Here is a 27,758-nt window from a genome sequence, read left to right as displayed (position 1 = left end):
ACACATCGACCTGGATCCCACATACAAACTACTACAGCTGAAACTGACACCCGGAAGCGGCAAGAACAAACCACTATAAATACTGGAAGAAACATCAAAGCAGTGCTTCACAGGAGGCTCCAATAGCACTGATGATGTTCCCTAGCCAGGGAACGAAACGTTTGCAGCAAAAAATTTTTTTAAATAGTCTGTTGAAGGTGACTGCTGATGTTACTGTTTTAGCTCATCGGCATTTCATTATCATATCCATTCTCATTATACTACAATAATCTATGTATTCAAAAATAATCCATTGACTGTAAAACTCTTGGCAACACTTTTAAGATGTAATAGATTCAATGCAAATTCAATGTTTCCTTGCAGCTCTGCGTGTAATCTAACAGGTTGTATCCTGTGTTATGGTAATGAAATGTATTTTTCAGTATCCTATACAAGCCTCTTTGCACAGCCCATTTAGCTTCCACTCAAAGCTTTGTAGCAGACCAAGTATACAAGGCTCCATGTATACTCTTGTCCGTATGCAATTATTTGAACTTCTTTCTCTTTTCAAGGTATTGCACACATTGACTATACCTTATATCCTTGTATGTCCCCATTCTGTGCTTCAGGTGGAGGAGGGTCCCAGGTCAGGTCCAGCTGTGTTGCTGTTGAGCTTTGCACCTGCACATTTTGAGCTGGTGCAGTGGGAACTAAATTTCAAAAATTGTGGAAGTATTAAGTACAACAATAAAAATGCTGTGCTCATATACATATAAAGTATGAATGGGCACCATTTAAAATATCACAACTTTCTACATTTGACAAAACTGTTAAGTTTTAATATTACCTCTCCCCCTTAGTTTGACTTAGACTCACAGAACCGGACAATAATATGGTCCGTCATATCTGTTGCACCCTTAGAAAAAGTGAACTAATTTTTTCTGCCCTAATTATACTTAGCTCTACTTCTCCATCACCACCCTAGGTCCCATGACTGTAACTAATTATTTGTCCAAAATTGTAGCTCAACACTGATAAAGCTGACGCTGTCTATTTTAATACCTATCAGAAACTCTGTATTGTAACCAATTCTGTGCCTAGATGCAAAGTCATGTTCAAACTGACAGTGCGCATTGTTAAACCAAAATTTATCTTCCAAATGTAGATTTGGTCTATCAGGAATTGCCACCTTCTGTCCAAAACATAACTCATTCTCTATCAGACATCCCCGACTGCTGAGTTCCTCATTCATGCTTTTGTCAAGTGTAGCCTTGAAATTTCTAATTATTTCTTTGTTAGACTTTTGAGATAAGTACAGACTAAATAACAACTCATTTTAGACTCTGGTCTCCATGTCTTCTCCTATATTAAGACCAACTAACCAACTTGTTCCTTAACATCAAAATTATAAATCATTCAGTCATTTTTCCTCTTGTGCTACTATTTCAGCTCATTTGGTTTGCTCTTCATAACTCTGACAGATATTTTGTTTCTATTCTGCACCCCCAACAACCCTATTGAAACTTACTTCTGCAGTATATATTCAGTTACGTTGCCAATTTCAAATATCTTTTTAACCTGCTTGGATAGACTTTAAAATGTGAGGTAGCTGAGTACAACTTGCCATAGTAAACATGCTACAAGAATCTAAACCTCTGTTTAACATCTGTCCACATAATTGCTTATGTTAGAAAAAAAATAAACCAACTATATCAAGCAAACATATTTTGCTCTTGTCATCAATCACTTGGCTAAGCCATGGGTTAACTCTTGCAACTTGTGAGCTCTCAACATCAGGGAAGTTATTGGGGGAGTATGTTTAATTAAACTAGGGCTCTTCACGAAGAGAGAGGGAATAGGGGAGAGGATAATTTCAAGGGGAACTTCACATAGACTTGGTCACCTGCTTCGTCACTTAGCTGAAGATTAGTATTTGTTCATGAAATACAACAGCAAATGTATTTAAAATTTGTATAATCCTTGTTAATTAGCTTGTTAACAACCTCAACTGGCAGTAAATGAATAAGACAGAGGGCAGGATGCCAATTTTGGCAGTGACCACCTGCTATGTTATGGGAAGCAGGTTAGGGGGTGGGCAGGAAGGCAGTGGGTTGACCACCTAGAACAATACAATATTCACTCCCCCCTAAAAAACATGTAAACTAAGGAGCAAATTACTGCAGATGCTGGAATCTGAACTGAAACAAAAAAACTGCTGGAGATCACAGTGGGTCAGGAAGCATCCATGGACAGAAAGCAAGCTGACGTTCTGAGTCTAGATGATTCTTCATCAGAGCTGAAGTGAAGTGTGGAGGGGGCAGCATTTATGCAATAGTGGGAGTGGGGTGTTTGAGTCGAATATAGGGGCAGAAAGGAAATTGATAGTTCAGAAAAGTGATCGGAATGTGAGAAGGACAGAACAATGGTGTGTTTAATTGCCAGACAAGAAAGAACAGACAATACCATTGGAGTGGGGGGGGAAGGGGAGAGAGGGTGATAGAGAATGTAACAAGCAAAGCTAAAAGAAAGGGAAAGAATGGGTTCACAGTTTGAAGGTGTTGAACTCAATACTGAGCCCAGAAGGTTGTAAACTGTCTAGTTTGAAGATGAGGTGTTGCTCCTTCAGTTTGTATTGTGGCTTGCTGGAGCATTGTAGCATGCCAAGGACAGGCAAGTCAGCATGCGAGCAGGACTCTGTGTTAAAATTAACAGGTACAGGGCCATGCTTGTGCGTGGACCAGAAGTGTTCTGCAAAGTGGTACCCAGTATGCTTTTGATTTCTCCAGTGTAGAGTGGGCCACATTGTGTGCAGCAAATACAAGACACAAGATTGGAGGAGGTACAGGTGAAATGCTGCCTCACCTGCAAAAGCTGTTCAGGCTCTTGGATGGTGCGCAGGGAGGAGGTGAATGGGCAGGTAGTGCACCTTCTGCAGTTACATGGGAAGGTGCCATGGGAAGAGGTGGTGGTGGTGTTGGTGGTGCAGGAATGGACAAGTGTATCCTGGAGCGAATGATCCCTGCAAAATGCAGACAGGACAATGAGGGAAAGATGTATTTGGTGGTGGTGTTCTGTTGGAGTTGTTTGAAATGGCAGAGAATGATTCTTTGAATGCGGAGGATGATGGGGTGAAAAGTGAGAACAAGGGGAACCCAATCATGCTGTTGTGAGTGATGGGACAGGGCAAGGGCGGAATCATGAGTGATAGGCTGGATGTGGTTGAGGGCCCTGTCAATCACAGTGGGTGCGAAACCACGGTTATGGAAGAAACAAGCCATGTCAGCAGCGCCATTTTGGAAGGTGGCATCATCCGAACAGACACAACGTAAGCGAAGGAACTGGGAGAATGGGATAGAGTCTTTGTAGAGTGTGGGGTGTGATGAGCTGTGACAAGGTACCTATGGGAGTTGGTGGCTTTGTAGTGCATGGCAGTGGATAGTTTATTCTCCGAAGAGGTCAAGGAAAGCAGGGAAGTGTTGGAAATGGATGATATGAAAGTAACAGAGGGGTGGAAATAGGAAGCAAAATGAACACATTTTTCAAGGTCCAGGTGGGAGCATGAAGCATTACAGTCATGGATGTACAGAAAAAAAGAGTTGTGGGAGGGAGCCAGTGTAGGACTGGAACAAGGATTCTTCCACTTATCCCATAAAAAGGTATGAGCGAGACCCATGCAGGTGCCCCTAGCCAGTAGTGGGGGGTGGGGGACGGGGGTGTTGGTGGGGGAGTGTGTTGTATTGCCAGTGGAGGAAGGATGTAAGTAGCCCACCAAGCTCATTTCCTCCAACTTTGACTCCATCTTCTCTCCACTTGTTCAAACCCTGCTTACATATATATGTGGTTCCTCTGAGGCCTCTACCATATTGACAATTTCCAGTTCCCTGGCCCTAACAGCCTCCTGTTCACCATGGATGTCCAATCCCTCCATTCCCCACCAGGATGGACTAAGAGCTCTCAGCTCCTTCCTCAACCAGATGCAAGAACAATCTCCATTCACCATCACTCTCCTCTGCCGCTTCCACACTTCACTTTAGTTCTGATGAAGAGTCATCTAGACTCAAAATACTAGCTTGCTTTCTCTCTATGGATGCTGCCTGACCCGCTGTGATCTCCAACATTTTTTGATTTCATGTCCAGTAAGGAGTTGAGAGTGAGTAGTTGTATGTAAAATCTAGTCAATGGTCAGTCTGTGCTGTACTTTCAAATGCATTTAGTCTTTATGCAAGGAAGTTTTGCCACTAATTAGAAAATCTGCAGAGAGATTTACAAATTGTGACGTCTATTTATTAGGAGTCAAAAGATTGCAACATTGCAATTTTTCTGGCAACTATTTCAGCCAAATGAAGCTTAAAACCAAATACACACAGAGGTTGATGCAGAACTAACTACGGGGTTTCTAAAATAAACTTTTCTGCTGCTAAAATTTCCTCCACGTCATCCCCCATCCCTCACCCCCTCATTAATGTGAGTGGGCTTACCTGCTTCGCCTACGAATACTTCTTGAGGTGGGCTGGTAGGTCCCTCCCCCACTGCATTGTAGACGCTCATTCGGATTTCATATCGCCTATGCTTGCTCAGATCTATGCAGATTCAGACAAAAAGTCATTATAACTGACATAAATGAGAGGTCAAGTACATTTTCAATGCTTCATTATTCTAATCAAAAATTCTACTTCACAATCTTCCTAGCTAAAAGCTATCCACTGTGAACTAAATATGTAAGTGATGGATATTGGCTGACATTTTTTTCTAAATCTAGGTATCTGCATTGACTGTAGGGGACTTCACTCAGCTCCTATCTCCCCCACCTCCTTTAAATCTCACCTGCCCTCTACCAAACCCTCATCAATCTAATCCTATGCCTCTCATAATACTTTACATTTCATTTTTGCAATCTGATCTAGGCCTTACCAAGGCCCCATTTCTATTAAGGATTTTCATGATTTAAGCCAAATGACAGCTATTTCCTGTGGGAGTTTGTAAAACAAAAATAAAATCTTCAGAAACCAAAATAAATTATATCATGGTAAAGTTGAAGTTGAGAAGGTTTGGTGTCTCAGCAAGGCCTTTTCTACTAAGTCTACACAATTATTATGAAGCTGATGATGGTCCCCAAATCTATTCCTCAGTATAACTTTATTTACATCAGACCATTGATGCAATCTGTGTTAGATTTATCCTCCTTTCTCAAAATAAAAGCACTGTAACTTCTATGATCTTTCAATCTTGTAGTAGTCATAACACTATGAAGAGAATGTTACTTTCTTTAGAACAGTTCTGCACAAATTACTGCCTCAGTCTCCTTTAGCATCTTAGATTATTTGGTGCCAAGTGTTTGAGATCTTTTAAACTTATCAGCAAATGGCTTTTTTTTAAGCTGGTCACAATCTGGTTATTAAGTCAGAAGGATATACAATCTAAGCTGAAATTCCAGTTTCATTTTTTTGATGAGATCACAAATCAAGATGTCTGCTATTATGCTTTGAACAAAATGTTAAAGGTCTCCTGATCTTATTCCGAGAGGAACAAAGAATTCTGCCTAACAGTGACCAATGTGGCTTCCTTTATCAGCAGCATGAGAAAAAGCAAATCACCCCAGTCATTTGCACAACTTATTTGTAGCAACTTACTGTGGATAAACTGGCTCCGACTGCCAACAAACCAAGTACTATCAGTCTTGCTATAATGTGATTGTTCCACTCTTGTGCAATCCCGTGTTTTAAGAAAATCGCGTAATAGCAGCACCATTTAAACTAACAGGGCCAGAACTGCGTTACAACCAATACATGTTTTAAAAGTTTGTTCTATAGAAACAGTGAACCCAATTTGTCAACTGTGTTGTATCAAATTCGCGTGAGAGCACAATGGCCTATAATGTCAAAAAGTAATTAACTGCATGTTCCGAAAACACTTTGGCACATTTGAAGTAGATGATATCAATTTAAAACTATCTTTCTTTTATTTAACAAACATGTACTTTGAAATATTCTTTGATACACATTATAGCGCAATAACTAACAAACATTATTAATGCTGATAATACATTTACTTCATATTTAATATTTATTAATGCCTTTTCAATCCTTTAAAAAATAACTTTGCAAACCATTCCTGTACTGTACTACTGTAAGTTTAAGAAGTAGTTTATTACTGTGTTTATCTCCTGCTTTATCTCTCCCTAATTGTCTGTCTGCAATACATTTCAATATTTACTTATGTTCCTTCCAAAGTTCATCCTGTCCTTTTTCTCTCAAGGTTTCATTGAATCTGTTTTTTTTTGTTATCTTTGTGTTGATTTTCTGTTTCGTTCATTTTGGAGATGGCTTATTTAGCTTGCACTAATTTTTCTGCATTTTCCATGTTTATATATTTAATGTTACATTTTTAAAAAGTTTTACATTTGTCTTTGGCACCTACTTGATTGATTTCTTTTACTCCATTAAAATATTTTGTGTTGAAATGACATATTTATTTCCAAGTTCTTGCATTGACAGGAAGATATTCATTTTGATCATTTTGTGTACTTTAGACCAAAGGACCAATAGTTATAAATTGTTGTTAGCATCCTGACTGCTTACGTATAACAATATTGATTTGAGGACCCTCACAGGGTACCCATACCACACTGGAGTGAGTTTTACCATCCTAATGTCTGAGTAGTGTCCTGTGGTGGCAGGGCTGGATTTTGTTTTATATTCATTCATGAGACGTAGGCTTTGCTGGCTCGGCCAGCATTTATTGTCCATCCCTTGTTATCTTTGAACTGAGTGGCTCTCTTGGCCACTTCAGAGGATAGTTAAGAGTTACGTTGCTGTGGGTCAGGAATTGCATGTAGGCTACTTCCTTCCCTAGAGGACATTTGAAAACATGAGATTTCACAACAACTGACAATGACCACATGGTTGCTATTAGACTAGTTTTTAATTCCAAATTTTAATTAAAATCAAGTTTAGCATCTTGCCATTTCAATAATCTGCCTCCAATGAATCTGGTCACTTTGCACATATCTCTATTCTTGATATTTTGTGTTGCCTTTCATCTTTCCAATGTTGTAACTATTGCTCTCAATGGCTTTCACTTTTACAGCTGTTAATATGGGTGCATAAATCTCATTTCTCACATGGTCAGAGAAAAGGGTATCAGCTCCAGTGTATAACCATCAATATGATCCAATATGCTCATGTGGCTATATTGAAGCATAGCCCTCTGACATCTGTCCCTCTAAACTCAGAACTGAAGAACACTTATTGTGTGAGATGCCTGAAGATTGCAAACACGCATGGAACTGTAAACCTATTTGGGTTTTGCATTCTGGAAAGGTGCAGAGAAAATGTGGTTAAAAAACAAACATAGAGAAAAGAATAAGAAAGTTGACTTACTGTCCAGTTCATATTGTGCTAGTGTGGAGTCACTCAGGTTCCGAATATTATATACAGCTACAGGATGTGTGATAACATGAAGAGATAGTTTACAATGAACAGTAAATATTAGTACACAAAAACATTAATCAAGTTACTTTCATTTAAGCACCAGCAGCAGGCATAACTGAACAACACATTAATAAACTTGTGCTGGTGGCAGTGAGTTAATCTAGGGTTATTGAAACAAAGTTAAAACAAGGTTAGAAAAACACAGACAACAAACTGAAACCAATGAATACAATGAGACATGGAGTGTTGCAGTGTGTACTGCATGATGGTTGTTTAAATATTGGTAATATTACACATCACCAATACAATTTTCTGCTAACTCTACAGCCATTACTTTTTTGTATAAATCCTGTATTAGTTGGTGTACATGGTGAGGTTCCTGAGAGTGATACATTAGTGTTCTGTGAAGCCTGCTGGGCTGCTCCATTTCCTCTGTGTGTCTGTAACAGTTTAAGTCATGTGTTACAGGCGACAAATAAATAGTTGGGAAGATCTCAATGATCACAAAAAAACATTCAATGCAATTAAATGTCATTATGTATAATACTCTGCAGATGTTAAAATTCAAGCCTATTGACATAAAACAAAGGAGGAAAAGATTGCAATATTCACTTTTTTTTTTCAGTTTGCACTTTTAGAATACTGTGTTCAATTCTGGTCTCCCTGCTATAGGAAAGATGCTGTTAAACTTGAAAGGATTCAGAAAAGAGGTGCAAGGATGTTGTCGGGATAAGCTCTAAGAAGAGATTGAATAGACTGGGGATATTTCCCCCGGAACATCAGAGGCTGAGGGGTGACCTTATCGAGATTTATAAAATCATGAGCGACTTGGAAAGGGGGAATAGCTAAAGTCTTTTTCTCAGACTGGGGTAGTCCAAAACTAGAGGACATAGGGTTTAAGGTAAGGGGGAATGATTTAAAAGGGACTTGAGTGGCAACCTTTTCATGCAGAGGGTGATGTGTCGATGAAATGAGCTGCTGGAGGAAGTGGTCAATTATAATAATTACAATGCATCTGATGGGTACGTGAATAGGAAGGGTTTAGAGGGATATGGGCCAAATACTGGCAAATGGGATAGATTATGATATCAATTTATCAGGTTGGGATATCTGGTTGGCATGGATGAGTTGGACTGAAGGGTCTGTTTCCATTCTGTACAACTCTGACTATGACTCTCTAATATATATTGCTTTGACTAAATGTTATAACAGCCAATATTTCATGCATGATACTCTAAGAAAGACATTGAAAAGCTTTACATTTTGTTCAGTTTTTATCATGTCATGTGAGGACGGTCACAATAATTGTGTGTGGCAATCTTTATGTAAATGGATAAATGAATAACATGCTACAGTACTATTAATGCAAAGCAACACATTTAGAGAGTCTATATTCATCAAAATCTTTACTACTGGGAAATAACATGATTCTCACTTATTTCTCATAGTTTAATGCTTAAGTATTGCTTTCTTTAACAAGTGTTAATCCTACCAGTGTATTCACTTTCTCCTTTAAAATGCAAGGCCTCCGCCCTCAGACCCCACTCCTCCAACCGTAACAAGGACAGAACCTCCCTGGTGCTCACCTTCCACCCTACCAACCTTCGCATAAACCAAATCATCTGCCGACATTTCAGCCACCTCCAAACAGACCCCACCACCAGGAACATATTTCCCTCCCCACCCCTTTCCGCCTTCCGCAAAGACCGTTCCCTCCGTGACTACTGGTCAGGTCCACGCCCCCCCTACAACCCATCCTCCCATCCTGGAACCTTCCTCTACCACCACAGGAATTGCAAAACCTGCACCCACACCTCCTCCCTCACCTCCATCCAAGGCCCTAAAAGAGCCTTCCATATCATTCAAAGTTTTACCTGCACATCCACCAATATCATTTATTGTACCCATTGCTCCCGATGTGGTCTCCTCCACATTGGGGAGACTGGACACCTCCTGGCAGAGCACTTTAGGGAACATCTCTGGGACACCCGCACCAATCAATCACACCATCCTGTGGCCCAACATTTCAACTCCCCCTCCCACTCTGCCAAGGACATGGAGGTCCTGGGCCTCCTTCAACGCCACTCCCTCACCACCAGACGCCTGAAGGAAGAACGCCTCATCTTCCGCCTCGGAACACTTCAACCCCCAGGGCATCAATGTGGGCTTCAACAGTTTCCTCATTTCCCCTTCCCCCACCTCACCCCAGTTCCAAACTTCCAGCTCAGCGCTGTCCCCATGACTTGTCCTACCTGCCTATCTGCTTTTCCACCTATCCACTCCACCCTCCCCCCAACCTATCACCTTCATCCCCTCCCCCATTCATCTACTGTACATTATGCTACTTTCTCCCCACCCCCACCCTCCTCTCACTTATCTCTCCATCCTTCAGGCTCTCTGCCTGTATTCCTGATGAAGGATTTTTGTCCGAAACGTTGATTTTACTGCTCCTCGGATGCTGCCTGAAATGCTGTGCTTTTCCAGCACCACTCTAATCTAGACTCTGGTTTCCAGCATTTGCAGTCATTGTTTTTACCCAACATTCATGAAGTCCAGGCAACTTACGACCTTTAGCCCCATTAGTTTCCCTAATACTTTTCATTTAATGATGGCTATCACATTTCTTTCCTCCCACTCCTTTAGCCCTCAATTGCTTGGTACATTTTAGTTGTTTTATATGTCTTCTCCCATGAAGACTGATGTGAAGTATTTTTTCAACTGCTCTGCCATTTCCTTGCTTCCCATTATTATTTCCCCAGTTTCATTCCTCAAGGGACCTATATTCACTGTTTGTATGCTTTCAGAAGTCCTTGTTGTCTGTCTTGATATTTACATGTTTGCCTTACTTTTTTGTTTTCTCTCTGTTGTACTTTTTGATCATCTTTTGTTGACATTTAAAATTTTCCCAGTCCTCTGATTTACCATTTATCTTTGTCACATTGTACAATTTTTTTGTTTCAATTTGAAGTTGACCTTAACTTCCTTGGTTAACTGTGGTTGGCTTATCCCTGTCCGAGAATCCTTCTTCCTCACTGGGATATCTCTTTGTTGTAAATAATGAACTATTTTCTTAATGTTCTGCAATTGCTCTTCCACTGTCATTTCTGCTATACTCCTTTGCCTGTCCACTTCAGCCAACTCTTCTCTCATGACTATTCAATTACCCTTATTTAAATTTAGCACAGTTGCTTCCAACCCAAGTTTCTCATTGTCAAACTGAATGCTACGTTCAAACATGTTATGGTCACTGTTTCTCAAATGACCTTGTATTAAATCTACCTCAATACACATTGCCAAATCCAAAATAGCCTGATGTCTGGTTAGATCCCCAATGTTTTGTTCCAGCTAATTGTCCTGAATATATTCGATGAATTCATCCTCATGGCTGTTTTTGCCAATTTGATTTTCCCTATCTACATGAAGATTAAAACTACCACTGATTAATGTATTGCCCTTTTTATTTTACATAATCTTATCACCTGAAAATATTTTGTAAGCCACCTTTATGAGTATAATTCAGAGGTGGCTAAAATACACTTTGATGTTCCTGCTCCTTGGATGCTGCCTGACCTGCTGTACTTTTCCAGCAGCACTCTAATCTAGACTCTGGTTTCTAGCATCTGCAGTCCTTGCTTTTACCATGGAATGAAAGTCTAACCAGGTAAGAGCAGCAGACTTTCCTAATAGACATAATGGACTGGAATGGAGTCTCATGACAATCCAATGTTATAAAACTGCCATTTGAGGAAGGAGCAGTGCTCCGAAGGTTTGTGATTTAAATAAACCTGTTGGACTATAAGCTTCATTTGACTCTGCTTTATGCCAGTCTAATATCAGCACTTCTACATCATAAAATTAAAGTTTTTTATTCCAGATTTTAGTGCAATTAGTTAAATCTAATTTTTTTCACTGTTTTATGCTGGGATTTGAATTAGTGTAATCAAATGAGAAATCTAGGATTATTAGTTTCATAATATAACCAGTTTGAAGCCTAGTTCATTTGACTCATATTCATAAGACTTTTGATTCAAAAAAGATGATTAAAAAAAACTTGATTTACTTCAATTGTAAACTCATGTTTTAAATTTCTTATTTTAGGATTTCAGAATAGCAGAAGTGATGATAATTTTGAAAAGAATTTGATATGTTTATCCATGCAATTTGTTAAACACAGTTCTCTCCATTAATTCCTGTTGCTGAGTTGATTGAGTTTCAACAATCACAGTCATGGTAAAACTCAACTTAGATAGTTTAGGATGTCAAATGATGCAAATGAAGACTATATTTCCTGCAAAAAGTATCATACCTGACAAAATTTCTAACGACTGTAAAAATCCAGAGAATTTAGAGGCTATTACAACCGTAATGGAGATAGAGCCTTCAATCCGGTTTCCTCCCACAGTCCAAAAATGTGCAGGTTAGGTGAATTGGCCATGCTAAATTGCCCGTAGTGTTAGGTGTAGAGGAATGGTTCTGGGTGGGTTGTTCTTCACGGGGTCGGTGTGGACTTGTTGTGCTGAAGGGCCTGTTTCCACACTGTAAGTAATCTAATCTAATCTAAATCTAATCACCTTTTTCTTAGTTGACAGCAGATATACACCCCAGAAGGAAGGACAAAATTGCAATATGATGTAGCAACAAGTTTCCTGGATGGAGCTTATTCACAGGAACGGACTGAACAGGTTTGCATAGGAAAATAACAATTCAAATTGCTAGGCTAAACTCATGCAAAGTAATAAAACAACAATGTCCTGTACACTTGTGTAACAGAATATAATAAAATGAACTTACGTGTAAGTTCAGACCATTTAGCATTGGGACTGTTCACGCTGCGAAGGGTAAAGCTTCTGTAGCTGTCATAAACTAATTCTCGGTAGCGAATCCGATAACCTAGAAGGATTCCATTAATTTTCTCTTCTGCAGGAGCCTTTGGAGGAATAAAAAAAACCTGTCTGTAAATAATTACTTTGCAAAGATCAGATAGTGAGTTGTCAGTAAATGTAGTGATTAGAACAAGGTCAGCCAGGTGGATATCATAGAATATGAGTTCCGTGATTGGGGCTGTTAAGCTGGTCCAATCAGGGAGCCCTGACTGACAGATATAAACAGGAGATTCAGCATCTCCTCAGTTTAGGGTGCTGACTCTGTGCTAGTTGGTACTACAGTCAGTATGTTACTGTTAGTTTCTGTTTCTCTCTTTTTTGGAGGGGAGGAAAACCTGATTCCTGAACTGGCTGAATTATTTAGCCAGTTTGTTAACTGGCATTCCTCTTAGTGAGGACTGATTGTTAAACTCCTGATGCACATAATGTGTTTCAGGTGTGGCTCAGTTCTCACTAAGGGATTTTGTTCCACTGGCTGGTTACAGCCTATGTTACTCTTATTGAGAAAAAGATAATGTTAATTTTATGGTAGGGCTTAGCCCTTGGACTCTAGTTTTCTTTGCTTTTTGTATGTGTCTTCACTTTTTATTGGTGATTGGACTGAGCCTTTGTGGAAGACATACATTCTACCAGAGGAGCTGTTCCTGTGGGGAGGCCTAGCCCTGGGACTGGGCCTCTGAAGATTGAACACCTGTGTGTGTGCTGGGAGGTGAGCAGTTGCTGTATCCTGGAGTTTGGGAGAACACCTTTCCCTCAAGAGTGGACCAAACTGCTGTGAGTTAACTGCACCTGTACAATGTACTGTTCCTGTGAGTGGGCCTGGTTTTCCAAGGCTGGGGCTAGGACTCTGGAGACTAAACAACTGTGGGGTGTGCATTTGCTGCCTTCAGGAGTGGACTCTGCCCTTGGTTGTGGACTCTGTTTTTGTTAATGGACTCTGCAGTTTGGAGCGGACTCTATTTCTGACCATGTACATCGTATAGTGGAGTGGACTCTTCCTGGCAATGGATTCTATATCTTGAAGACTCTATGTATAGATTTGAACTGTGTACCAGAAAGGACTCTGTTTTTTTTATTGTGGTGTTTCCTGAATCTATCACCTGCACTGTCTTGTGTGTCCCTGGGCCTGGCAGGCCTTGTCGTGAGCTGGGAGGCTCATGCGTCGCCCTGAAAGCTGTCACCCCGAGAGCTGGAAGGTGGGTAGGCCATCCTGTGAACCTGAAGGTTGGTAGGCTGTCCTGAGAGCCAGAGGGTGGGTAGGCCACCCTGATGCCAGTCATCCGAGAGCCAGATGGTGAGGAGGCTGTTCTGAGCGCTGTCGTCCCGATAAGGGGTAATCGGGACGGGCTGTCCTAGAGGTGGTCGAAAGGTGTCAGAGCAACCGAGAGCCAGAAGGCGCGTAGGGGCGATTTGAGATCCGGAAGGCTTGTGGGCTACCCTACACGCTGTCGTCCCAGGGAAGGGGACGGGCTGCCCTAGAGGTGCTCGAAAGGTGTGCTAGGATAGCCCACTGGTCGGATGCGCAATGGGGTGGGCGAGAGCCCAATGGTACGCAGGGGCAGACCGAGAGCCAGAAGGCAGGTAGCCGTCCTCAGCGCTGTCACTCGGGGTAGGGACCGGGGCAGGCTGCCCCAAAGGTGGTCGAAAGGTGCTGAGGGTGGTTAGTGAAGCTGGAAGGTGGGTAGGCCGTCCAAACCGCTGTAACCCCGGGCGGGTACCGGGGCGGGCTGTCCTAGAGGTGGTCGAAAGGTGTGTGAGGGCGGACCGACAACTGGAAGGGACACAGAGTGGACCGAGAACCGGAACGTGGGTAGGGGCAGGCTGCCTTAGAGTGGTCGGAAGGTGGGAGGGGTGGGGGCTTGCTGGGTCTGTATTGTCTGCACTTCTGTACGTGACTGTATTGTTTACTGTACAAATGTCATTGTCACTGTCTTATGTGTAACTGGGATTTGAGATTTGCCCTCATCTCCCTGTGAAATGGTTGAATGGTAGGGTTTGGGGCCTAGCTTTGCTGCTCCTCTCCCTTGTAAAATTGCTGTCTCTTGGATAGCTGTAAATGTTTATTGTAAACTGTTTTGTAATTTGGTTAATAAAATAAAAATAAACAGGAGATTCAGCATCTCCTCAGTTTAGGGTGCTGAAAAAAATAAACAGGAGTGTCAGGGTTTCTGTTCACTCTAGAAGCTGGCTGTGAGCTCGCAGGGTTGGTGCTATGTACATTACACGTGTACATAAAAGATGACGTGGTGATGGGATAACGACTTTAATGGAGTTCATTCTTGCCGTTGAAGACTGGGCCCAGGTATGCAATTTTTTGGAAAGAACGGAATTTTTTTTTAAGAAAAGCAATAAGCAATTATCTTGATGGTTTGTGGATCTGCAGCTTTTTTGGTTATTAGAAACCAAATAACTTTTGCAGGGAAATTTCAAGAGTTGACAAATTTAGCTAAGGAATATGATGATCCAAGCCTCTTCTAATTCTGAGGTAAAGTTAAAAATCACACAACACTAGCTACCTGATGAAGGAGCAGTGCTTCAAAAGCTAGTACTTCCAAATAAACTGGTTGGACTATAACCCCGAGTTGTGTGATTTTAAACTTTGTCCACCCAAGTCCAACACTGGCACCTCCTCATCATAATTCTGAGATGCTATAGGTTTTACTCGGCAGTTCGAGGACCAGAGAAATCGGTATTGGGATTTTTGACAAGGGGCAAGACAACTAGCAGAGGCCCGTGATTTTGGTTTAACTCTAAGTGAGATGCTGAGAGACTGTTTGATATATGGCAATTACGATGTAACCATGCAAAAATGCCAATTAGTTAAAGTCCAACTGGACTTCAAACAGGCACAACAACTGGCTTTGTAATTAGGAGATGTGCCAAATGGAGTTTATGAATTGCAGGGTATTCCAACAGAAGTGGATACCCTCACCAGACCTTCTGAGCTTGGGGAACACCACTTGAGTGAAGGCAATCACATAGCCTCACTCAAGGCATATCCTGGACAGAAGGACTGTAGGTCAGCCCACAGCTAAACCCCAATAGAAGGTCAAGCCTCACTGAAATGATTAAAATTTTCAAGGATCTGGGCTGGCAGGCCATTGTAGTTGCTGCCGATATGTGGACTTAAGACAGCTAAAGAGTCCCACTAGGACTGGATTGAGTAAGAGAACTCCTCGGTCTGTATCCAGAAAGTACACACTCTGGAAAATCTACCGACAGCTGGTTTAGAACAGCTAAATTGCTTAGCAACATCCAAATCAGAACCAATCAAAATAAATGTCTGGTTAAACGGGCACCCAGTTCTAATGGAGGTCAATACCAGCACGGCTGTATCAGTGATTACAGAACTGGTCTTCACCAAACTTCACTCTGCATGCTAACTCTTAGGTTTTGCCTAAGACCTCAGCCAGGCTGAGAACCAAGACTATGGAACCAATGTAGATTAAGTGTACAGCTTTGGTTTTGGTCTCTCATGAGAAGCAGTTGGTTCAGTTACTACCGATTGTCGGAAAAAGCTCAGGCACAAGCTTGATGGGGCGAAATTAGTGAAAAAAGATTCAACTTGATTGGCTTTTCAGATTAGAAAATGGCTGTCTGAGTGAAGTCCTAACAGTGTTGTTAAGAAGGCATACAGTGTTTTGGCCTTTATTAATAGAGGGATTGAGTTCCGGAACTAGGAGGTCATGCTGCAGCTGTACAAAGCTCTGGTACAGCCACACTTGGAGTATTGTGTACAGTTCTGGTCACCGCATTATAAGAAGGATGTGGAAGCTTTGGAAAGGGTGCAGAGGAGATTTACTAGGATGTTGCCTGGTATGGAAGGAATGTCTTATGAGGAAAGGCTGAGGGCCTTGAGGCTGTTCTCATTAGAGAGAAGAAGGTTGAGAGGTGACTAATAGAGACATACAAGATAATCAGAGGGTTAGATAAGGGTGGACAGGGAGAGCCTTTTTCCAAGTATGGGGATGGCAAACACGAGGGGATACAACTTTAAAGTGAGGGGAGATAGGTATAAAACAGATGTCAGAAGTAGTTTCTTTACTCAGAGAGTAGCAAGGGTATGGAATGAGTATTGGTAGTAGATTCGCCAAGTTTAAGTGCATTTAAGTCGTCATTGGACAGGCAAATGGACGTACATGGAATAGTGTAGGTGGGATGGGCTTCAGATTAGTATGACAGGGCGGCACTACATCGAGGGCCGAAGGGCCTGTACTGCGCTGTAATGTTCTTATGTTCTATATTAAATACCCATACATTTTTCAGGAAGGTCTAGGGACTATCAATTGGCTAAGGCCGCCTTGCATGTTGACCAAGAAGCAATTCCATGATTCTGCAAGGCCTGCCCAGTGCCATTTTCCTTATATCCAAAGGTAGCGGCAGAAATCAAAGGCTGGAAAGTGAAAGAATCATCAACCCAGTGCAGTTTGTGGAATGGGCAGCAGCAGACATATCAACTGTGAAGGCCGATGGGTCAGTTCAGCTCTTTGGGGATTTCAAACAAACAGTAAACCATCGTTCACAGATGAACAAACACCAAATCAGCGCCTTGAGGACACAAATGTGCAAAACTGGATGGGACAGGCTGTCCTTCATGAAACTGAACATTAGTCATTAGTACCTGCAATTGTGATTAGATGGGAATTCTCAGAAGTATGCTGCATTAAAATCCATCAGGGTTTATACCAATATATGAGACTGCCAACTGGGGTATCATCAGCCTGTGTCATTTTCTAGTGGATGATGGAGCACATTTTACAAGATCTACCCCAGATCTGGATGATGTGCTAATAACCAGGAAGACTGATTAAGGGCATTAAACATAAATGTTTCTCTCAGGCAGGGGGTATGTGAACTACTTGGACCATAGAGTGAAGAAAACCGGGTTACACCAGCTGGAGGATAAAGTGAGGGTGATTAAAGGTCACCCAGCTCCCATGTTTGTACCAGTGCTTAGGTCTTTCTTTGGGTTGGTGAATTATTACGGAAAGTTCATACGTAATCTAGCTTCCATCCTAGCACCCTTGCATCTGTGGCTGAGAAAGGGTCAGTCTTGGAAATGTTCTCGTAGCCAAGATGTAGCCTTTAGGGAAATGAAGCAGCCAAAGTTGTCTACGGCATTGGTATACAACAATCCCTAACGAGATGTGGTGCTGACATGCAATGCCTCCCAGTACAGTATTGGGTAGTGTTGCCCAGTAGAGAGGAACGCCCGACAGTGTATGCTTCCCAGACTATGGCTGATGCTGAAAGAAGATACGCCCAGGTAGAGAAGGAAGGTCTGGCGATCATCTTTGGTGTGAGAAAGTTCCACACACTCTTTACGGACATAAACGTGTAATAGCAACAGACTACAAACCCCTGCTAAGGCTACTTAAAGAGTACAGGGCTGTTGAATTCATCAGTGGGCTCTTACAATTACAAGTTGGAACACTGTCTGGCAGGCCAAACGTCAAATACCGACGCCTTGAGACATCTCCCAGTGCCAGATAAACTACTGCTGGTGCAGCTGCTAGAAGGGTCTGTTCGGGTTTTAAACTTTTTGGACACCCTTCCGGTCACTACTGACAATATCAGGCTCTGGACGCAAAAAGATTCCATCCTGGCAAAACTACAACAGCTGAGAGGGGAAACAACCAGAATTGAAAGATATCTGGATCCAGTGAGACCAGATCATAATAGAAGGTGATAAAATAATGCTCAGTGGTTAGCACTGCTGCCTCACAGCACCAGGAACCCAGGTTCGATTCCAGCCTGGGGAGATTTGTCTGTGTGGAGTTTGCACATTCTCCCTGTGCCTGCATGGGTTTCCTCCAGGTGCACCGGTGTCCTCCCACAATCCAAAGATGTGCAGATTAAGCAAATTGCCCGTGCTAAATTGCCAATAGTTTTCAGGGATGTGTAGGTTAGGGGCAGTATTCAGGGGAAAGGTAGAGTAATAGGGCAGGGGAATGGATCTGAGTGGGGTTCTCTTCAGAGGGTCGGTGTGGACTCGTTGGGCCAAATGGCCTATTTCCACACTGTAGGGATTCTTAAAAAAAATGGAGGACAAGAGTGATTTTTCTGAGCAAAGGCTGCCCAGCCAGATACTGGCTGGGCTCCACCAGAATCATCCAGGGCTTTTTAAAATAAAGATGCTGGTGCAAAGTTATGTCTGGTGGCCAGGATGCCAACTTAGCCATTTTGATAGGGCAGTGCCCAGAGTGAAAACACAGTCAAACATTACCACCAGTAGCTCCCCTATGTTCGTGGGAATGGCTGGGTAAATCCTGGACTTGGTTACATGTTGACAATGCCAGTCCTTCATGGTGTGTATGTTTCTAGTCATTGTGGACACCCACTCAAAAGTGGGTGGATATGTATGGAGTTCATCCATCAAACTCTGGGATGATTGATTGCGAACATCCTTTGTAACAGACTGACCCCTGGAGGTGTTGGTCACAGACAACAGGTCATTGTTTAACAGCAGGGAACTTGAGTATTTCCTAAAGTTGAAAGAATTTGACATACAAGGACAACTCCATACCATCCATCATCCAATGGTCTGGCAGAAAGAGCAATCCAAACTTTGAAGGCAGGCTTAAAGAAACAGTCTACAGCTTCACTAAATATCAAACTGTACTGGTTCCTGTTTGATTATTGGACCACCCTCAAGCAACCACAAGGACACCTCCAACAGAGGTTTGAATAGCAGAAGACTCCCGACCAGGGTAAATCTGATCTTCCTGGACCTGGCTGGGGAAGGGTGAAATGGCATCAGGAATGCCGTTGCCAGACACAAGGTTCCTCTAAGTGAAGGAGGCAGTTTACTTCAGGAGATGGGGTTTGGTGCTGAACCCATGGGAATGATCCTGCATGAGTAAGAGGTATGGTCAATGCGAGGTCAGGTCCCATGAAGTACAAAGTTTGGGTAGGAGAAGCAGTCCTGAACAAGCACGTGGACCATATGAAAGCTGTAACCTTGCAAATGGGGCACAAGCAAAACATAGCCAACCCCTCAGAACATCCAGCAAGGCAATGTGGGTAGGGGAATGGATCTGAGTGAGATTCTCTTTCAGAGGGTCGATGTGGACTTGTTGGACCAAATGGCCTGTTTCCACGGTGTAGGGATTCTTTAAAAAAATGGAGAACAAGAGTGATTGTTCTGAACAAAGGTTGCCCAGCCAGATACTGGCTGAACCCCCTCTGCTCAGTGTCAAAAAAAAATGCTTGAAGGCGGGATGGACACAGCAGATTTCGCAACCTCGACGCCGTTACCACTGGAAAAAGATGAATTTCGGCCAAAATGCTCCAGACCCAAGAGGTGGGCTACGGTCTGGTCCATGCCACCAGTATCCAAGGCAGAGTTGGAGGAACCGGACTTGGTATGAAAGTGCCCCAGGCAGAAGCTACAGGAACAAGAATGGGGCTACATCCCAGGACTTAGAGGAGGAGGGATGTAGTGATTGGAATGATGTCAGCCATGTGGATCCATCAAAATATGAATTCCCTGACTGGGACTATTAGTCTAGCCTAATTAGGGAGTCCTGGCTGGCAGATATAAACAGGAGTGTCAGGGGTTCTGTTCACTCTAGGAACCAGCTCTGTGCTAGTTGCATCAGTGTCATGCACTATGCGCATATTAATAAAGGTTGACTTGGTAACGGGATACCGGTCCTCATGGCATTATTTCAGTAAGTCCTATTCCACATGTTTCACACTGTGAATACAATTCTCCAACAACCTATAATGAAGTAGCAAATTGCTGAAATTAAAACTCGCTTGGCTACATGCTGCTGATAAAGTTAGTGACTCAAAAAATGAAACACGTAGTTTCAGAGAAGTGTCTTAAACTCACCTGCCAACGAATCATTACTGAGGTTGTGGTATGTGGTGTCACAGAAAGAATTTCAGGTGGCTCATCTGGTGCTACAATAAAAAGATAAGCTTTTGTTTAAAGCCGTGTGACAGCATTTTTGTGTTAATAATTATAAGTATGTGTAAAAACATTGTAAGTGAAGCTAGTCATAATATTTAGATTATTCGTTACACATATCGCCTCCTTCAGATGAAAAGTTCTCGATTTATAAAACTATTTCTTAGTATATGGCAATAATACCATCTTTATTACCATTAACTTTTGAAAATGTTTCAAGGTTCTTCCCTCCTTTTCTCCTCAAGGCATTCAGCCAACTCTTTTAAACTGGGTAAGAAGTCTATTTCTGACACAGATTAGACAAAACAAAAACTGTTACTTACCTGTGATTTTAAAACCCATCATCTGAAGATGGAGACTGCAGAACTTGCTAAATACAGAATAATAACCGTGGAAGCTACAACCCCTTTCAACGGCATTCAATGCTGTATTTCAGTAAGTAAACACAGGTTAAATATCCCAAAGCCTCCTCGAAAAGTTTCAGAAAGAAATAGTGAGGTGGTAGTTGGGGCAGTTAAGTCAGGGAGTCATGCCTAGGGGGCTGGGAGATAGTCATTGGTGGCAGGTTCCAGATGTGGTTAATTTCCCATCAAATTTATACATTTTCAAGGCAATTTCCATGTTGTCAGTCCATTCAAACTTCTGATAGGGCCCAACACTATCTTTGACAGTAAATCTGGTTTACCACTATCCAGAGATTACAAGATCTGGGTCAGTTGCTGTTTATTTTGTTCAAGTTTGAGTTGAATCACAGAACTGTTTTATCTTTTTTTACAGAGTCAGTTCCCTAAACTGAGGAGATTCTAAAACTCCTGGTTATATATATATTTTTGAACACACTGACTGTGGCCTAGCCAGCACAGAGTCAGTGCCCAAAACTAAGGAGACTCTAAATCTTCTGGTTATATACTTTTTTCTTTTGCCTTAATTCCTGTGCTACCACCCAATTGCGGTAGTGCTTATTCTGCCCCAGCACCCATGTCGTGTGTGTGCAGGCGTTGGACACAGTGAAATAGAACTGTTACATTGCAGAAGGAGGCCGTTAGTCCCATCTTGTCCGCAATGACTCTTTGAACATTTGACTTTGTGCCAAACCCGTGTCTCCCCCCTAACCCTGCACACTGGTTCCATTTAATCATCTAATGTCCTTTTGAAAGCCTCAATTGAATCCAGTGAATACTGGTAGATATTACAACTGAGACAACAATCCAGTCGTTATTTCACATCTACACAAGTACTTAGCAGCATCCTCATTGGATAATGTTTAAGAGAGTTTTTTTTAATGAAATTTCTTATTTCAAAGATACTGAGAGCAATTGTACCCAACTGCTTCTCATTTTTAAAATTTGATTTGGCAGCATATGGACTGCGTAACCCAGGTTTTACCAAATAAGCTATTAATGAAACATACATTGTTCTTCTTAAATTTGCATAAAGTTAGACCTATCACCTTCATCCCACCCCCATCCACCCATTGTACTCTATGCTACTTTCTCCCCACCTCCACCCTCCTCTCATTCATCTCTCCACCCTGCCTGTATTCCTGATGAAGGGCTTTTGCCCGAAATGTCGATTTTACTGCTCCTCGGATGCTGCCTGAACTGCTGTGCTTCTCCAGCACCACTAATCCAGAATCTGGTTTCCAGCATCTGCAGTCATTGTTTTTACCTTATAAAGTTAAACCTGTACCTTTTTACTCCAGTCATTGGCACTATGAGCATAACTATACATGAGTTATCCTCATGCCTTGTTCATTACTAGGGCAGATTAAATTCATGCTTTGTTTGTGTAATTTAGTAACTACCAGCACGTGGATAAAATACTAGTCCTTAGTACACTTGGTTTAATGCAGTAGCATAATGAATTTCATTACAAATGCAAGAATTTACAAAATTATGTTTTAAGACTGTTGCATAATTTAAATAAAATGGAGGAATGACAGGGCTCATCTAAATTGTTGTAGAAGTTTGCTGGCAGCAATGGGGTGGCTTGGTTGTTGGCTTATTGGGAAGAAAATACAGGATATTCACATCTGGACTACTAGTCCGGTGACATGGTCGCTGGACCACCGCCTCTCCCATACTGTAGCATTTGAATATTTCAAATTTAGATGAAGCTTCAACAATATTTAATGCTGACATTTTTCTCAAAATTACATCGAATCCTGCACAATTAAATTCCTGATAAATTCATTTGTTGGTCAGTTTATGCATTTTCTCACATTTTACACAGTTATGTTCTGCAACATTTACTGCATACTTGCCAAAATACACGAATGTTTCAGCCTTAAGTACCATTAACTTCTTGGCCTGCTCTAATTATCAACATTCAAAGTGAAATTGTAAACAACAGCATTGTTAAATTGTTTCTTATTACTTATGCTACAAGTCTACAAGAATTCACATTTTGAAAAAAAACATTATTTTTAAAATAAATATTTTCACTGATAACATGCTGCTCAGCCAAAGAACAATGGGCTTCTTTTCAATGTCTGAGGTTATTCAACTTCTGCTGGAATGTTAACTGTTCTGTGACAGAATAAAACAAAGTGTTATGATTCTGGACTCCCCCAACGCAGGAAAAAGACTTTGTCTATTTGTCCTATCCATGCCCCTCATAATTTTGTAAACCTCTATAAGGTCACCCCTCAGCCTCCGACGCTCCAGGGGAAACAGCCCCAGCCCGTTCAGCCTCTCCCTATAGCTCAAATCCTCCAACCCTGGCAACATCCTTGTAAATCTTTTCTGAACCCTTTCAAGTTTCACATCTTTCCGATTGGAAGGAGACCAGAACTGCACGCAATATTCCAACAGTGGCCTCACCAATGTCCTGTACAGCTGCAACATGACATCCCAACTCCTGTACTAAATACTCTGACCAGAACTAGAGGGCATAGGTTTAGGGTGAGAGGGGAAAGATAAAAAAGGGACCTAAGGGGCAACTTTTTCACACATAGGGTGGTACATGTATGGAATGAGCTGCCGGAGGAAGTGGTGGAGGCTGGTACAATTGCAACATTTAAAAGGCGTTTGGATGGGTACATGAATAGGAAGGGTTTGGAGGATATGGGCCGGGTGCTGGTAGGTGGGACTAGATTGGATTGGGATATCTGGTCGGCATGGACGGATTGGACCAACGGGTCTGTTTCCATGCTGGATATCTCTATGACTCTATAACTGTGTCCATAAATCATTGGTGCGAGGTATTCCACTAACTGAGATAAGGAACGCAGCAAAATAAAATCTAAAATTTGATAAACTACTTCAGCATAATTCTAGAAACAAATTTGGGTGTGGCAATGCCAGGATATTCTAAGCAGCTGGATATTCAAAAAATCTACTAGGCAAAAGTGAGGACTGCAGATGCTGGAGATCAGAGTCAAGTAGTGCTGGAAAAGCACAGCAGGTCAGGCAGCATCCGAGGAACAGGAAAATCAACGTTTCGGGCAAAAGCCCGAAGAGATAAATGTGAGGTGGGGGTTGGGCTGGAGGGAAAGTAGCTAAGAGTGCAATAGGTGGATGGAGGTGAGGATGAAGGTGATAGGGTGGAGGGGATAGATGGGAAGGAAGGTAGGCAGGTAGGACAGGTCATGAGGATGGTGCTGAGCTGGCAGGTTGGAACTGGGGTAAGGTGGGGGGAGGGGAAATGAGAAAACTGATGAAGTCCACATTGATGCCCTGGGGTTGAAGTGTTCCGAGGCGGAAGATGAGGCGTTCGGGACACTTCGACCCCAGGGCATCAATGTGGACTTCACCAATTCCCTCATTTCTCCTTTTCCCACTTTACACCAGTTCCAACCTGCCAACTAAGCACCACCCTCATGACCTGTCTTACCTGCCTACCTTCCTTCCTATCTATCCGCACCACTCTCCTCTCCGACCTATCACCTTCATCCCCACCTCCATCCACCTACTGCACTTTTAGCTACCTTCTTCCCAGCCCCACCCCCCTACCATTTATCTCTCCATCCTGGAGGTTCCCAGCCTCATTCCTGATGAAGGGCTTTTGCCCAAAACGTCGATTTTCCTCGGATGCTGTCTGACCTGCTGTGCTTTTACAGCACCACTTTTGTCTATTCAACAAATCCAACTGAATGACAACATTAAAAGTGGAAAATAGACTAGCTGCTTTGCAACTGCCCAATCTAACACATGCCCTCCAACCTCATTGGAAAATTCAGTCTCAGATGTTGAATGTCATTGATTACACACAGTGACAAATCTACATCCTTAAATTTAGCATTTGCTCTGTAAATCCCACAGTCCCACCTCAATTTAACTTGCCTGCTCTCCTGATTTCAATGCTTTGCTGTTTTCCCCTACCCCTCTCATCTGTTCCTTTGTGTAAATGTGCTTTCCACATTTGTGGTTATCTCTTTGACCATTTATCCTGTTATCATTCTGTTACTATCAATCTGCTCTACCACTCCTCCTCTACTTTTCAATCCTTCTTGGCACAGCTCTACTCTTGTCAATCTAATCTTTTTCCCAGTTTGGAACTTAGCTTTGCATCCTCCCAGCCAAGGTGATTAAATGTGATTTTGTTCTACTGCAGCCATCTATTAGCAGATCTGATACCACTTCAAACAATAGACAATAGACAATAGGTGCAGGAGTAGGCCATTCAGCCCTTCGAGCCTGCACCGCCATTCAATGTGATCATGGCTGATCATTCCTAATCAGTATCCGCTTCCTGCCTTAGCTCCATAACCCTTCATTCCACTATCTTTGAGAGCTCTATACAACTCTTTCTTAAATGAATCCAGAGACTGGGCCTCCACTGCCCTCTGGGGCAGAGCATTCCACACAGCCACCACTCTCTGGGTGAAGAAGTTTCTCCTCATCTCTGTCCTAAATGATCTACCCTGTACTTTTAAGCTGTGTCCTCTGGTTCGGCACTCACCCATCAGCGGAAACATATTTCCTGCTGCCAGAGTGTCCAATCCTTTCATAATCTTATGTCTCAATCAGATCCCCTCTCAGTCTTCTAATCTCAAGGGTATACAAGCCCAGTCGCTTCAGTCTTTCAGTGTAAGGTAATCCCTCCATTGCAGGAATTGACCTCGTGAACCTACGCTGTACTCCTTCAATAGCCAGAATGTCTTTCCTGAAATTTGGAAACCAGAACTGCACACAGTACTCCAGGTGTGGTCTCACCAGGGCCTTGTACAGCTGCAGAAACATCTCTTTGCTTCTATACTCAATTCCTCTTGTTATGAAGGCCAGCATGCTATTAGCCTTCTTCACTACCTGCTGTACCTGCATGCTTGCCTTCATTGACTGGTGTACAAGAACACCCAGATCTCTCTGTACTGCCCCTTTACCTAAATGAATTCCATTGAGGTAGTAATCTGCCTTCCTGTTCTTGCCACCAAAGTGGATAACCACAGTAAACACTGAGTCTTTACTCTCCCTGGCTAATACTGCCCAGAATCCCAGGACTTTTTTGGAAAACAAAGATGGGCCAATCATTCCTTTTCTTCCCACTACCTAGAACCTCCTTTTAAATCCTTCATAACCTTGCATTCTGTACTTCAGTAGCCACCTTCAACCTTTCAAGGCTAGTGTTTCCTCAACTAGTTTCCTGTGTATCTCCATCATTGACAGCTGTATTACCAACAACACTATTCTCTGGGCCTTAAAATGCATTGATTTGACCAACTGTTCAGTTGGTTCCTCTTACTATGTACTTCTGAGGCTTGATGCTGTTTTGTGTCTGATTATGGATCTGGGACATGTCTTGGGATGCTATTCAACATCCAAAGAGCCATATAAATGCAAACTTTGTTGTAGTAATATAGCATGTGTTGCAAGAGTTGCAGTTTGTCCATGGCAAATACAAACATTTCCTTCTGATAAAACATTCTATCATGCTCTGTGGAAGCAGGTGGGCTGAGCTCATAGTCAACTGATTCAAGCCAGATCTGCAAAGATATATCATCAACCTGTGTATGCCTACTTCTGCCTTGGGGGGGGGGGGGGTTAAAACAAATGATCATAAATGAAAATGGTGATGTGCACTTTCAATAACTGCAATTGTATGAGATTAATTTTGTAGAGTTTCTGCCTCTTTGGCTACTGGTGTCAATGCATCCATCCCATGATATTCCACTGCCGTTCTGCATGGAACACAAAGGCAGCTTTAGCTTTTGGAATTACAGGCTCATGAATTACGCATTTCCACATTGAAAAAAGAACAATGAAAATGCATCACTATTGTCGGCAATGTGCCCATGCAAGTGACAAATAAGTTTATTCTGACCTCAGACAAATAATAAGATCAAAAGAGTTTAAGCCTGGGCTCGCTGTTACTTGCCCCAAATAATATGAAAGTAATTTGCAAAACAGTGGCTTTATGTACCAGTGACATGGGGTGATGCATTGAACGAGGTATCTGTGTTCGTGAGTGGAAAACATATTGAATGTATCATCAGATACTAGCCTTTGGTATTACAGGGAACAATCTTGGTTGATTCTCTTTTAGATCTGATGGGCTGCCATCTGGAGTCAAAAGCATGTGTGTGAATGAATTCTGAGCCAGCAGACGTTTTGAACTTAATTTTAACAGTTGGAAATGTCGCATTTGATGCCAGAACTCAGATCCTATAACTTCTCCTTACAGATTATACAGCCATCTAAATAAGACGCTGATTTAAGACTTACCAAAGGATTGAAACTATGAAATATAGAAAGGAGGAGTAGGAGTAGGCCATTTGGCCCATCAAGTCTACTTCATCATTCAATATGGTCATGGTTGATCCTCTATCTTAAAGACAACTCCACTTTGTCCCCAAACCCCCATGTTGCATTAGTATCTAGGAATCTTTGTTTCTTTCTTAAATATATCCAATGACTTGGCCTCTGCAGCCTTGTGATAGACAATACCCCCTTCACTACTCTCTGTGTAGTTCTCTCTATCTCAGTCCTAAATGGCCTAGCCTGCATCCTGAGACCGTGACTCCATATTCTAGACCACCTTCAACCAGGAAAAACACATTAATGCATCCTGTCTTTGCGGTCCTGTCAAAAGTTTATATATTTCAATGCAATTCTAGAAATCAGTCTGGTGAACCTTCAGTGCACTCTCTCTGGCAAATATATTCTTTCTCTTCAACTGAACACAACCAGGTATAGTCTTGCTCATGTATTCAAATCCTCATGCAATGAATATTAATATGCCACTTGTTTTCCTAACTGCTTGTTGTATCTGCATATTACTTTCAGTGAAAATGTACACCTACACCCAAATCCCTGTGTACATCAACATTTTCCAAACTATGATAATTTAAAAACCACTCAGCCAATCTGTTTTCTTCGCCAAGTGGATAATCTCACACTTACCCACATTATATTGCATTTGCCACATTTTGGCCCACATACTCAGTTTGTCTAAATTGTTTCAAATTCTCTTTATATGCTCCTCACCACTCACAATCCCCACTAGTTTTGTACAAATGAGCTAATTTGAAAATATTCTATTTAGCTTCCACAGGCAAATCATTGCTATATATTTTCAATAGCTGAGGCCTAAACACTGATCCTTGCGAAACCC

At 42.0% G+C, this 27,758-nt stretch overlaps 1 protein-coding gene across 1 annotated transcript in view; it reads right to left on the bottom strand.

The window, feature by feature from the left end:
• The window catches only part of sdk2b (sidekick cell adhesion molecule 2b), a 469,615-nt gene that overhangs the window by 159,427 nt on the left and 282,430 nt on the right, over window positions 1-27,758 (bottom strand). The window contains exons 33-37 of the mRNA XM_060844513.1: window positions 20,130-20,200; window positions 12,201-12,336; window positions 7,359-7,415; window positions 4,458-4,559; window positions 574-689 (exon numbers count right to left, since the gene is read on the bottom strand). Coding sequence (XP_060700496.1) covers window positions 574-689; window positions 4,458-4,559; window positions 7,359-7,415; window positions 12,201-12,336; window positions 20,130-20,200 — 482 coding nt within the window. The remainder of the gene's footprint in view (window positions 1-573; window positions 690-4,457; window positions 4,560-7,358; window positions 7,416-12,200; window positions 12,337-20,129; window positions 20,201-27,758) is intronic.

The sequence above is a fragment of the Hemiscyllium ocellatum genome, chromosome 25 (assembly GCF_020745735.1).
Source record: "Hemiscyllium ocellatum isolate sHemOce1 chromosome 25, sHemOce1.pat.X.cur, whole genome shotgun sequence".
NCBI lineage: Eukaryota > Metazoa > Chordata > Chondrichthyes > Orectolobiformes > Hemiscylliidae > Hemiscyllium > Hemiscyllium ocellatum.
The sequence above is the reverse complement of the archived record's forward strand: the minus strand, read 5'-3'. Positions and strand labels throughout refer to the sequence as shown.